A 13720-nucleotide genomic window follows, 5' to 3' on the forward strand; every position below is an offset into this window, starting at 1 on the left:
TGTACCTGACAGATGTATAATAAATAGCCAAAGAATGCATATTCCATTCAGACAAAAGAGTAATCACAAAAATTATTGTTCTACAATCCTAAGTATGCTATGTCCATTCACAGAAATTGACCAGTTTTTTATTTCAGACCTATTCCAGTTGAAAGAAAAGTATTCCAGATCTTTAAAATCATACAGTTCATTTAAAAACACACACACATAACTGAGCTTGATAACAGTAAGGTAAAAAATCAAACCAAAATCTCATCTTTTGAAAAAAACCCTTTTTATTCTTATAAAAATTTTCAGTAAAGGCAACATCTAATATAATCTTAAACCATTTCCCTGAAATCAGTAAATGTTTTAGAATTTATACTACTATATTTCTAAAACTAAATCAAAATTTTCTCTCCCTATAAGCTACTGATCCCTATGAGCTATAGCATAGGTGGGACCTGCTGTTCATATAAATAATTTTCAACATATACATTAACTTATTCAACAAATACTTACTGAGTGCCTACCATGTGTCAGGCACTAGTCAATGCCTGGCAGAGACAAAAATCTAAACTACACATATTCTAGTGAGAGGACACAGAAAAATTTAAAAAGTACACAGTATGTCAGATGATGAAAGATGATCTGGATAAAAATGTAGAATAAAAAGGAGATAGGAAGTGCTGGAGTGAAGCACAGGGGAGAAGATACAAGGTAAAATCAAGTGGTCAAGGAAAGGCTCACTCTGATCAGAGTAGCGGCCCAAAGTAGATAAAGGAATACATACAGAAATCTGGGGAACAAGACTAGTCACAGGGACTAATACGTACAAAGGCCCTGAAACATAATATCATCCCTTTTTTCACCTTTTCCACTAACTCAAAGCACCAAAACAAGTACTGGCTAACCTTATCTCTATATATTAGCTTAGTACAGCAAAGACACTGATTATTTCAAGTAGCAATGGCAATGTGAACAAAATAAAGAACAGAATCCAAAAAATTCAGAAGAATATTAAAAAAAAATGGTGCTCAGTTGATTCTGAGTTAAGCATGTGGAACAACCAAAGTTAATTATCAATGTCTTTAGAAATATTCATCAATACTTCTTTCTGCACAGTAAGCAAGTTGTATACTTCTCTATTTGATAAAGGAAAAATAAGAATTATTAAGCTACCTAATAATTTCAAGAATTCCAGTGGTTTGAGAAATGTACTTCAAAACTAAAAAAAGTGTTAGTCATTTTACTAGGTATCTTAGGTATCTTTTTAATATTCAAATATTGTTGGAGGCCTTATTTTTGTTCTCACTTTACAATATAAATGCATAAAGATATCATCTTGATACCACTTGTCACCACTGAAACAAATTTAGCAAGAAAATATAGGTTAATCATACCTCTAGTCTAAGGATATAATGAATAGAACTCTCTAACATCCAGTAGCAATCATTTAGATTGGTCTTCCTAACATCAGGTTTTTAAAAAATGAGAACAAACCACAATAAGATACTACTTCATACCCATTAGATGGCTGTGATCAAAAATAGATAGGGGTGCTTGGGTGGCTCAGTCAATTAAGCATCTGCCTTCAGCTCAGGTCATGATCCCAGGGTCCTGGGATTGAGCCCCGCATCAGTCTCCCTGCTCAGTGAAGAGTCTGTGTCTCTCTCGCTCCCTCTGCACCCAACCCCACTCTGGCTATCTCTTTCTCTCAAATCAATAAATAAAACCTTTAAAAAAAAAAAACAGATAATAACAAGTGTTGGCAAAGATGTAAAGAAACTGAAACCCTCATACTCTGCTTGTCGGAATGTAGTGGAGGTACTTTGTAAAACAGTTTGGCAGGTCCTCAAAAGCTCAACATAGAGTTACCATATAACACAGAAATTCTAATCCTTACACACGTACAAAAGAGAAATGAAAAGACAAGTCCAGACAAAAACTTGTATACAAATGTTTATAGCAGCAATATTCATAATGGCTTCAAAATTAAAATAACCTTAACAGATAAACAAACTATGGTAGATCTATACAATGGGATATTATTCAGCAATAAAAAATGAAGTACTGACATGCTACAACATGGATGAATCTTGAAAATATGCTAAGTGGAAGAAGCCAGTCACAAAGGATCACATATTGCATCATTCTGTTTATACGAAATGTCCACAATACATAAATCTATACAAACAAAAATTAGATTAGTGGTTGCTTAGGGATGGGAGGAGTTGGGAGGAAATGGGGATGACCGTTAATGTGTATAAGAGTTTCTTTTTGGAGTGATGACAAGGTACTAAAATTAACTGTGGTGACGGCTGCACAATTCTGTAAATACACTGAAAACTAAGAATTGTACAATTTAAAGCCATGAATTAAATAGTATATGAACTATATCTCAATAAAGATGTCATACATACACAATTTAAGTTAAATAATTTTTCAATATAAAGATTTTAAAAAGATCAACTAGTTACCTGAGATCTTCTGAATGCTTCTTAAAAATACAAAACCTTTTACTTGGACGGTTACTATGAAAACTGGAGAGACAAAACAGATATTATTAATTTAATTATATAGTAAGTCTTATTAATTTATAGCTTTATTAAGTTTGTACTTAAAGTTTCTAGTTTTACATAAAAGATCATGATATAATAAAATAATGCTTGCCATCCCTGTTTAACTCAAAGTTTTGTCCTAAATTCCACTTTATCCTTTTATTTTCTAATGACACATATTTCTCTAAGTATATTCTTATAAGATCAGTACCTCACCATTACATAAAAAAAGGAAATACTTAAAATTCTTTTTAAAAAGTAGCTCAAGCTAATTTTTTTCATCTGTTAAGGAAGAGTTGAAGACAATTAAATTTCTGCAAATAACATGAATCATTATCAATCATCATTTTTTTAAAATCATTTTCCAATCTTAACATGCCTGTATCAGGGGAGGGGGAGTAAAATCCAAATGATCTGTGAAGTAAATAGTACTTCAGCTAATTGCCACTGTTTACCATTTGTAAAATCAAATATTTAGAGAGTTCTTTGCAATTACTAGTAGAAGTTCTATAAAAAACAAACTAAAGCAGAACTCTTGAGCTAAAATAATGCTCCCCCTAAACACAAAACAGAGAACCTCTAACCAAACTTTGTAGCCAATGATAATAGCTTTCATATACCCTTTTAAATCTAGTAAAGAAAGCTTTCCTGTATTAGACATCCAGGATTAGCTTTAGCACAGTACTACTCAAAGTGGAGTCATAGACTAGAAACATCAGCATCGCCTAGGAGCTTATTTAGAAATGCAAATTCTTGTGCCCCCCACAAACCTAACTGAATTAATCTCTGGCAGTGGGGTTTACCAGAACCTGTTTTAACAAGTTTCTCCAGTAATTCTTATGCAACCTAAAGATTGAGAAATGGTAGCCCTAGTTTGCACTGAAAGACTCAAAGCAGCCAACACACCAGGTCAATGGTAACTCTCGGATACAAAGTAACCATCACCAGTACAGCATGTACTGTATGGGGAAAGAAATACTGTGACTTGCCAGAATCCCCAGAAAATGTCCTCAGAAGACTTCTAAGTCATTTCTTCAATTTGGGGATAACGACTATTAAATATAAGACATTTATATGAATATCTTATAAATATAAGACAACACAAAAATATTAAGTCGGTTTTTTTTTAGAAGAGAACATTGGGGGTTAGGAAACACTGAAATTATATGCAAAAATTTGTGCACATAACTGTTTCTTCAGAAGAATAAATCCAAGATTTTATCTGATGCTCAAAGAATGTGAACCAAAGTAAGTTATTTTTTAAATGAGATTTAAAAGTTACTTTTTAAAAGTTATTTTTTCTTTTTCCTCAATTTTGGTTTGAGAAGAAAAAAAAATTACATTTTAGGGTCTTTGATGGCTTCCATTCTGTCTACAACTTGTAACTTATTAAAATGTTGGTAATTTTAAAATTCTAGTTGTCCGAATCCAGTTTTAATTTAGTTTCCAATCTACAAAAAAACTTATAGTGCCTCTTTATTTATATTTGTTACACAAATTCCATCCTTTTATTATTATTCTTGTATTATAGTCTATAGCTCACAAATAAGGAGGAAAAAAATTCTTTTTCCTATTAGATCTGCATAAAGTTAATAACAATATAGAAATAAATCTTAAGAAAAGAGAAAAAAGGTTATAATTTTAAAAACAACAAAGTAAAAACATATGTTAAAGTCTAGGTTTTAAAAATTCACCAACTGGTTATATGACTGTACATAATTATCAAAACTCATTAGGCTATTCTCTAAACATAAGTTAATTTCATTGTTTATAAATTATACCTCAATAAGACTAGAGGTGAAAAAACTCCCTTTGACCGTATTTTCTTAATAATCTTAATTCAGTACCATTAACAACTTTTTCTGATGAAACACAAAAGGAACATCAACAATATTGATGGTATGCCTACTACTTAAGACATTACACTAGAGGTTGAAGATACAAAAAAAAAAAAGAGGGCAAGCTGTCAAAGTCCAGGGGTGAGTGGGGGGAGGGGAAAAAGTCAAACAACATCTAGCACAGAATAAACGCCTAATAAGTGCTTTTAAATGACTACATCTTCATAAATAATTATAAGATAAACGTTAATAGTGATACATACAAAGTTTTGTGGCTGCATGAAGGAAAACTGCAAGTAAATGGAATAGAAGCCAACTAACAATCAGGACTTCATTTCAGTTAAGAAGGTCACTACTGCCTTGCTCCAGACAAAGCAAAGAGCAAGATACAGCAGGATTTTCAGGAAAAAAGCACTAAAGGAGCTGGAAAAGTGGTTAGAAATTAAATATTGAAAAGTCTTATACTCTCCAGAATATTTGAACTTCATGACTATTAATGTTAGGAAGGCAAAGGATTTTAGGCCAAAAATGACCTGATCAGACATGCCTACTGTAGTAACAGAAGAAAGGAAGAACTGGAGGGGTAGGGGGCAGACTGTAGACAGGACATCAGTTATGATGCTATCACAATATTCCAATTGTTCTTCTAATGACTATTACTTAATGCCAATAAATCTATACAAAAATATATAATGAACTCAAGCATATCTTATAAAAATTAATTCAGTGCTCTGTCTTATCCATTGTATAGGAACAAACTGTTATAGCAGCTTTCTTTTTCCTTGGAAAAATTTTAGATCATCCTTCTAAGCCTACGTGAAATGTCATTTAGAGAATACCTCCCCTTATTTCCTGTTGAAAGAACTCATTCTTACCTTCTTGTGCTCTCATAGTCATCTGTTTACCACCTTAAGTTAGGTAAATATTATCTCTCCTACTAAAACTGTTAAAATTAGAGGCAAGGACTTTATCCACAATACCTAATAATGACAACTTATAAATGATAACAGCTATAATTACTTGAATATCTCCTAAGTAAAAATCATTTTATTAAGCACTTTAAGTACATTTTCTGTAATTATCACAATGACTTTCTTTTTGAGAAAAGGAAACTGGGAGTCAGGTTAAGTAACTTGCCCAAAGTCACAGGTAATAAATAAGTGGTGAAGCTTGGATTCAAATCCAGATTTGTCTGATTCTTCACCACCAGCTTGCCATACTTCTTAGCAAATAGTAAACTCTGCTAGAAAAAGAGATATTAAATACTTATGTCCATAACTTAATTCTATTACATGTAGAGAAAAACCTTTCTTATACATCATGTTGAGGAATAACAATATTATATGGTAATTTCTTTCCATTTTTTTCAGGTGACTTATAGTGCTACCTGAAGGCTACAAGCAAATAAGGTGTAGTAATTTAAACAACCAAACCCAAATAATACTATTTGTTTAAAAAAATCACTTAAAATTACATGTTTAATGATGCTCTTCTTCAAGAGTCTTATTCCAAAAAGTTTCCAAATGCATCAAGATTTTTTAATATCCTCTTGAGATTTTATTTAGAGCTTTTTATAATTACAACAAACAATGACTTGCTATTTGTAATGTGCTAGATGACATGGCGAATACAAAGAGCCCCTTCTCAAGGAAATAATACAGACACAAATATAATAAAAGGCAAAATAAATGAATGATACACAGCTCAAAGTGAGGAATGATCCTTGTGAGTGGTTGTGGTGATCAGACACTCCCAAAAAAAGGTAAATGGAGAGGAAGAATAGGGACATTCTAGAGACTTAAAAAGAATAAGGAATCACCACTGACAAAAATGAGTTATGCAGGGGTGCCTGGGTGGCTCAGATGGTTAAGCGTCTGCCTTTGCCTTGGGTCATGATCCCAAGGTCCTGGGATCGAGCCCCACATTGCGCTCCTGGCTCAGTGGGGAGCCTGCTTCTCCCTCTTCCTCTTCCCCTGCTCATGCTCTCTCTTTCTCTCTCTGTGCCACAAATGAATAAACAAAATCTTTTAAAAAAATGAGTTATGCAATAAACTTTACTCTGGGGAAGAGTAGTCAGTTTATGGGAATGGGGCAAATATGAGACCAGAGGGAAAAAGACCAATTGAGAGTACAGAGGTGGTATAGGATAGAGATTAAAGGTACTCATCCACTGGAGAAAATGAAGCTCCTACACATACAGAATTCAACCTATAATATGATCCACACTGGGCAGAGGTAATGGTGGCCATTCAATGGGAGATATCTAAGACAGGGAAGGAGGCAAGTGTACCAGTAGATAAAAAGGAAAAGAAAAAAGCTAACAATGAGTAGGAGCTCAGTGTGTGAAGACCATGAAGTGCAGGGTTGGGGCTCACTGGGGAACTGGAAAAAGGGTATGGAGGGAGGTGGGCTAATCGGCAATGTTGGAATAGAATGGATTTGAAGGTTCTATAGGACAGGTGGGAAGCCTATGATAAATGGGAGAGGGAAAGGTGAAACGATCCTTGGTTTAACAAAACAGAAAACATTTTCCAATTTGACCCCCTACAAATTAAGGCTAGAATTAAAGCCCCATTCGGGCAACCATGTATTTGTCCACACAGCAGTATACTGGGGGAAAGGATGCCTGGGGCCTGGTTTAGAGGAAATGGAATATAGGTGTAGACCACCGCAGTAGTTGGGAAGCAGAGTAGCAGAATGCAAAAAGGGGAGTCTCAGAAAGCCATGATGCACAGTGGCTGACTGAGAGAACTTCACGAGCTTAAGAAACTTGGGATAGTGAACTGTTTCCAGCTGGTGTTCCACATGCACAGAAATGATGCCCTGAAAGAGTATTTGGGTAGTTGTGTGAATTCTGGACAGATGATAATGTTTGGTTCATTCTTTTTAGATGCTAATGAGTCAAAGGTAAAAAAAATATATAAAATAATTGGAAATACAGAGTTGGATCTCAGGAAAACTAAGGATTAAAATTGGAAGATTTAAAGTTGAAGGGTAAAAGTGACAGTGGTTAAGTTACCAAAAAAGGAAATGTAAAGAAGCATGATGAGTTAAAGGAAGAAAAGGCAATGAAATAAAGTAGCCAAAAAGGAAGAAAAAAGATAGTGGTAACAGTTTAACAGAAGCTAAAGAGAATACTTTCAAAAGTGAGTGATGACAACTTCAAATACTCTAAAGAGGTCATGAAGTAGTAAGAGTGAAAAAAGTGAATAAACATGGTGATAAATGATCTTTAAAGGAGCAATGTTAGTTGGTAGATGGGGATGATACTCAAAAAGTAAAGAAATGAATCACAAATAAGCTAGTAAACACTTTTTTTTTTGGAGCCCTTTAAAGTAGGCTCCATGCCTAGCGTGGAGCCCAACACAGGGCTGAACTCACGACCCTGAGGTCCTGAGACTGAGACCTGAGCTGACATCAAGAATCAGACACTTAACCAACTGAGCCACCCAGGTGCCCCATTACAAATATTCATGGTAAGAGGAAGACAAAAAATAAGGATAGTAGGCAGTAGGGACAAATTCCCTTCATCTTAAAAAAATTACCTGAAAATGTTTTTAAGTAGAAGGAACCTGGGAGAAAGAAGAAATGAAGTTGTAAGTTAACTGAACAAGAAGACTGTGTAAGAACTAGAGGAGACAAGGGACAGGGTTAGCTTTGGAGAAATAGAACATATGTGATTTCTGAGATCAATGTCTAGAATAAAAGTAACAAAGAAAAACATTTGACGTTTTAGATTATTTAAAATAAGGATGACTTCCGACTGAGTACCTACTAGTAGACCAGGTTAACAGCTACGAGACTAAAATAAAATCTCCAGAGTACTGGAAAAAGTTTAAATAAACACTGTAGATAAAACACAACATCAAAAACTAATGATGTACTATATGTTGGCTAACTGAATATAATAAAAAAAACTAAAAAAGAAGTATTAAAAAATAAAGAAGTATTTTAAAATAAAAAGATAGGACCCAGTCAAAGTTAAAGACTACAAAGTCAGAGTTGACTGAATCAAACACCGGTTGAGTAGTCTAGAACTGAGCATAAACTTCAGGAGAGGAAGATGTTCTAGTTTCATGTTGGGTTTTATGCCAAGTGAGCACGACTAAAAATGTAAAGGATTCCAGAACAAAAACAAAGCAGCAATCAAAACAGATGACCGTGAGGGTGAGGTTGACTATAAAATTAAATAGGTGCTGCTGGACTGGAAAAAGGAGTCAAAGTCCTAAAAACTCAAAAGGAGTTACCCCTACAGGGTAACAGGAGTTGGAAAGAAATGAACAGTGGGTATGATGAGATTAAAATGGTACTGTGGTATAAGAAAGGGGGTACAATAACTTAACAGTTGATGTGAAGCACTGGCACTGAAGAAGTCCAGATACCTGATGTCAGGCTAATAAGGGGGAAAGAATGTATGAGAGAGGTGTTAAGCCATCAAGAAAGGTGGGCAAATCCTTGAAAAGAGTAGCTAAGAAGTGACCAGAAAATAACATAGAGGTCATTTTATGAGCTGTAAGAAAATCACTATCATACTTCAGTTCTAACTTAAAAAAAAAAAACCACCTCACTTTGAAAAATCAATCTAACTGCTCTATATCTAAACAATTTTTGACTATTTTAAAAAAAAAAATAAAAATCCATCCTAAGGGATGCCTCTATTAATGAGATACAAATGAAAGCAATGTGGGCTGTGAAGGCTTTCTCTGCATAGAGCAAATATTAGGTACTCAAATAACCCAAGTTGAATGAATTAATAAAAAAGAATTCCAACAACAGTGCCCTCATGACTGGAATAGTCTCTCATTCCACTGAATTAATGCAAGGATAGATGGTTTGATGGATAGATGGACAGAGACAATGGATTAGAGAGAGAGAGAGAGAGAGAGAGAAACAGACTGAATAAAGTTCCTAAGATCATTAAAAATCCTAGAGTCCCTCAAAGTAACTGCTCTGAAAGAATAATATTCATGAGATTACATGTATTTGTTTGGTAAATATATTTAAAACATTTGACTTTCTATATTTGAAAATGACCATTTAAAAAATTCTATAGGAAAAAAAAAGCCCATAGAGAAACCATTTCCCTAACAAACCTATCCTAATTTCTTAGTCTAACTGTTCTCACAATTTTAGTTCCAGTAATTTTATGAGTTACGATGCTGGGAAAATAGTTCCAGGCATTATCCTAAAAGTTCCCTATTACGAGACATTTAGCTCCTTAAAGAGAAAAATTGGCTTCTAAAAGGATAACTGTTTTAAAACAAACTTTCTGAACTATAATTTTAATTGGTAATTACCGATGTTTAACTCATCTTACCTCATCATATGATTTACATAGGCTTTGCTACAGCTAGTGTTGTATCTGCAAAAACTACAATGGACATACGTAGGAAAGTGATTTGCAAAATCTTTTATTTCGGAACAACACTCAATGCACTTGTGAACTCCCCGACGATACCTTATGGAGATATAAAGAAAATGATAAAAATATATTTTAAAACAAAAATAATAAGGAAGGGCCTTATTAATATTCTGTTAATTAAGGCCAAGGTGTTTAAATGAACATAAGAGTTATAATTTGAAAAATCTGTTATGGAACAACAACTAGAGTAAGTGTAAACAATCTAACATAAGTCAGTGTTTTTCATTGGCATAAAAGGGATTAAATTAAGCAATACAAACATCACAAGATATAAGCACAACATATAATAATACCAATATAATAAATGAATATTATAAAAAATAATTCAAGTACTGTTCAATAGTTGTAAAAAAATACCTTTTTATTATTTGCTTGGCCTTTATGTCATAGTGATAGCATATAAATGTACAAGAGAGCTGTGTAGTAAAGTAAATCTATATTAAATAAAGTTTTTATACTTAAGATTAAATTAGTGTTATATATGAGGAATAAAAGATTACCTTAAGTTCCTCAATGCTGTATTGACTTTACTTTTTTTATTGCTACTAGCCAATGTGCTTTGTTTCTTTTGCATATTAGAGATTTTTGATTTATATTTAGATTTACTTCCATTAGGCTTACTTGCATTAGGTTTACTTGTATTGGATTTAGTTGGATTAGGTTTGCTTGTGTTAGATTTTGTGGGATTTTTAGCAGTTATATTTTTAGTCCTTGGAGGTGAGAGCTGAAGGGTAGAAGTGCTTGCACTAATGGAAGGTGTAGTTGAAGATCCTGACTGAAGCGGTCCAACTGAAGCTCGAATAGTAACCTACAAAAATGGATAATGTTTGCTTTAGAAAATTAATCATGGCATTAGTATTAAAATATCACTGTATAACAAAAAGTTAAACATCAAGTATTTGGAAAGGGCAAGTATAAACTATAACTGGATAAGTCTTCCATTTATTCTAAATGTTCATACCAATTAAATTATATTAAACTTGATATTTATTCACTTGTAATAGTACATTTTCTGTATTGATATCAGTCATGTTAACAGTTATTAATGTATAATTAGGAGTTAATGCAAATTATATGATTATTGAAAGAGCACATTCCATAGCTATTTTTATGCTCTGATATAACTTAAATAATTCACAAACACAGAGATCAAAATTTAAATCTCAGAGCCCAAAAAATAATTCTAGAAAGGCCTGCATTACCCCTCAAAAACTATAAAACAAAAAGATCTAGAGTAAACATGACCTCCTCTTTCCAGGGGCTCATTAGGCAGGATTTATGTATACAAAGGTTATGGGAGCGGTTACATTAATTCATTATACTGATGGAGAATTTAGTAATATTTAGAATTTCCTTAAAGAGAACTAATATAAAGCTTATCATTTAGTATCCAGAAATTATATTTGTTGGTTGGCAATGAAAAACAATTGCCTACCAACATTCTCATTAATCATTTAACTATACTTCTCCCATGTATTTGAGGAACAGACTATGAGGAAGTCCTATGAAATACATGTGTTTTGGTTTCACACAAAAGCACTGGACTAGGAATCAAAAGACCTGAGGTTAAATCTCATACCATGCCTTCCTAGCCATGTGACCTTGAGTAAGTAACTTATCCTCTTCTTTATCTATAATATGGGGCAATAACTGCCTTATCTTTCTCATTGGATTGCTGTATGGATTAAATAATAGAATGTATGAAAAAGCATACCGAAAGCCTTATTCTAAGGTGTTATAAAAACATTTAGTATCATTATTAATATTATTACTATTATTAATAAGGGAAAATATGAGAGAGGACTGCACTGCTTACATTAGTGTTCTGCATGTCTAGTCCCAGCATGGAATGAATGGACTGCAGGGAAGGATGCTGGATAGCTTCTCTTGCTCTAGGTCTTCAGAGCATGGCTTTATATTGTTTTAGTTAATTCAAATAACAGACATACCCACATTCAAAGGTAAGTACCCAAAGCCAAATATAAATGTTTTGGGGATTATTTCACTTTGGATTATCCATGCCTCTGTTTCCCTCCACTGGAGCAAATATTCAAGAGCTGACTGTATATAAAGAAGTCAGAGAAAACAGAGGTATATAAGGCAAAAAGGGAAAAGTAAATTACAATCATCAGTATACAGTCAGACATGTTGTTTGCTCACTTAAAACATAATGCTATCCAGCAGCAGAACTTGCTTCTCTGACAGGAGACTCAGTAATAACAACGTCAATAAACATCTGAGAACCTATGGCACTCAAGGCACTATACCAGATGCTGAGGACACAAAGATAAAACATGAGTCCTGATCTCAAGCATCTTATAGTTTAGCAGATAAAACCAACATATACACTACCAACTGGAATAACTCAAACACAGCCTATATAAAATTGACACAACCCACTGACCCAGGGAATAGTTAATCTAATTGCACTTTTTACAAAGGAATATCACTTTAGCACAGCACACACCACTGACCATAAAACAATGGTCAGAAGGTTTTTTTCCTAGATATAGGAATGATAAAACCTAAAATTAAAGGCTTAATAAAAATCAGACATCATTTTTTAAAGTATTAAATTCAATAGATAAAAGAAGGCAGGAGTTAATTTCTATTATCATACAAAATGTTAAAATACAACACATTTAAACTCACTTTTGTTCCAGGAGGCAATCCTTCCAGTTGTTTAGGTTTTATAAATGTTCTATGATGTTGAGTCTTATGATCCATTTTCTCTTTGCATGTCAAAAATTGCAGTCTGCATTTTGTACAACGATGTATTCCTTTTTTCTATTTTAACAGAAAAAGGGAGGAAAAATAATTTCTACAACCACAAATGTTGTATCCTTAAACTGCTCTAATTTTAATGATACCTAAATAATTTTAAAACTAGTATTTTATATCACCCATAAAAATAACAGCAAATTTTATCTCATTTTTTAAAACACTCTGCATTAGTATTTGGGTTTCAAAAATGTCTATTCCTATACAAAAATTGAACATAAAAATTCTATCTGTAGGTTCTAATGAAAGTTCTCTCAACAGTGGTGTGAAAGCCCATCAAATTATAATTTTAAAGTGTTTAGACACATGATATAGTTTAAAAAAGCTATACTATGTTTTTATCCTAGACAAAAGTAAATTCTTTTTAATTTTTGCTATTTCCAGTTGGTTGACAAGTTGGTAAAATAAATTTAATTAACCAGATATTTCAAAGAAGGTTGTTATAGAAATGGTTGTATAAAGTAGTGCTGTCTAATGTAACTTTCTGCAATGATGAAAATGTTCTACAGCTGCACTGTCCAATATGGTAGCCACTAGTCACATACAGTTACTGAGCAACTGAAATGTGCTAAGTGCAACAGAAGAACTGATTTTTTAATTTTATTTAACTTTAATTGATTTTAACTTCAATAGCCACATGAACATTGAACAGAGCTGATATGGAGACATAAATCAGAACAACTACTGCCAATCTATTTACTGACTGAGATCCCTTGAGTGAGTCCCTCTTTAAACCCAATCCTGTTATTATTCTACAGCTGGAAAGCAAGACCCAAGAGAAATCTAAATCACTCCCCCTTAACTACTTACTGGCACTGCCAGACTCCTGATCCAGTATTCTTTCTACATATAATAACTACAGTTTACATGCTCTCATTAAGAAATGATATATATATGTACATATATATAAACTTAAACAATACATAAATACAAAAGAATGTTTCCTCAAAAATTACAGTCTGCCAGATACATCACTATTTCCATTTAAATACGCTTAATCATTTATAAAATTCAAACAAGGTAATATACTGAGAAGTACACCTGGCACAGTTACTAGCATACAGCAGGCATTTCATAAATCAAAGCTCTTTACAAAATTCAAAGCAATGTATAAATATAATGCGTTTGTATTACTATTC

The 13720-nt window shown here is 33.1% G+C and overlaps 1 protein-coding gene across 5 annotated transcripts in view; it reads right to left on the reverse strand.

The window, feature by feature from the left end:
• ZNF280D (zinc finger protein 280D) overlaps nt 1–13720 on the reverse strand; it is a 129867-nt gene that overhangs the window by 47350 nt on the left and 68797 nt on the right. For 4 of the 5 annotated variants that reach the window (XM_028100201.2, XM_028100204.2, XM_028100202.2 and 1 more), the window contains 4 exons: nt 12453–12587; nt 10301–10608; nt 9696–9836; nt 2460–2522 (listed from right to left, as the gene is read on the reverse strand). In XM_028100201.2, the coding sequence (XP_027956002.1) occupies nt 2460–2522; nt 9696–9836; nt 10301–10608; nt 12453–12587 (647 nt within the window). The remainder of the gene's footprint in view (nt 1–2459; nt 2523–9695; nt 9837–10300; nt 10609–12452; nt 12588–13720) is intronic. The other variant, XM_028100205.1, reaches the window with a different exon arrangement.

The sequence above is a fragment of the Eumetopias jubatus genome, unplaced genomic scaffold, assembly GCF_037043125.1.
Source record: "Eumetopias jubatus isolate StellerSeaLion01/CBP00866 unplaced genomic scaffold, mEumJub1_p1.0 scaffold_7, whole genome shotgun sequence".
NCBI classification, from domain to species: domain Eukaryota; kingdom Metazoa; phylum Chordata; class Mammalia; order Carnivora; family Otariidae; genus Eumetopias; species Eumetopias jubatus.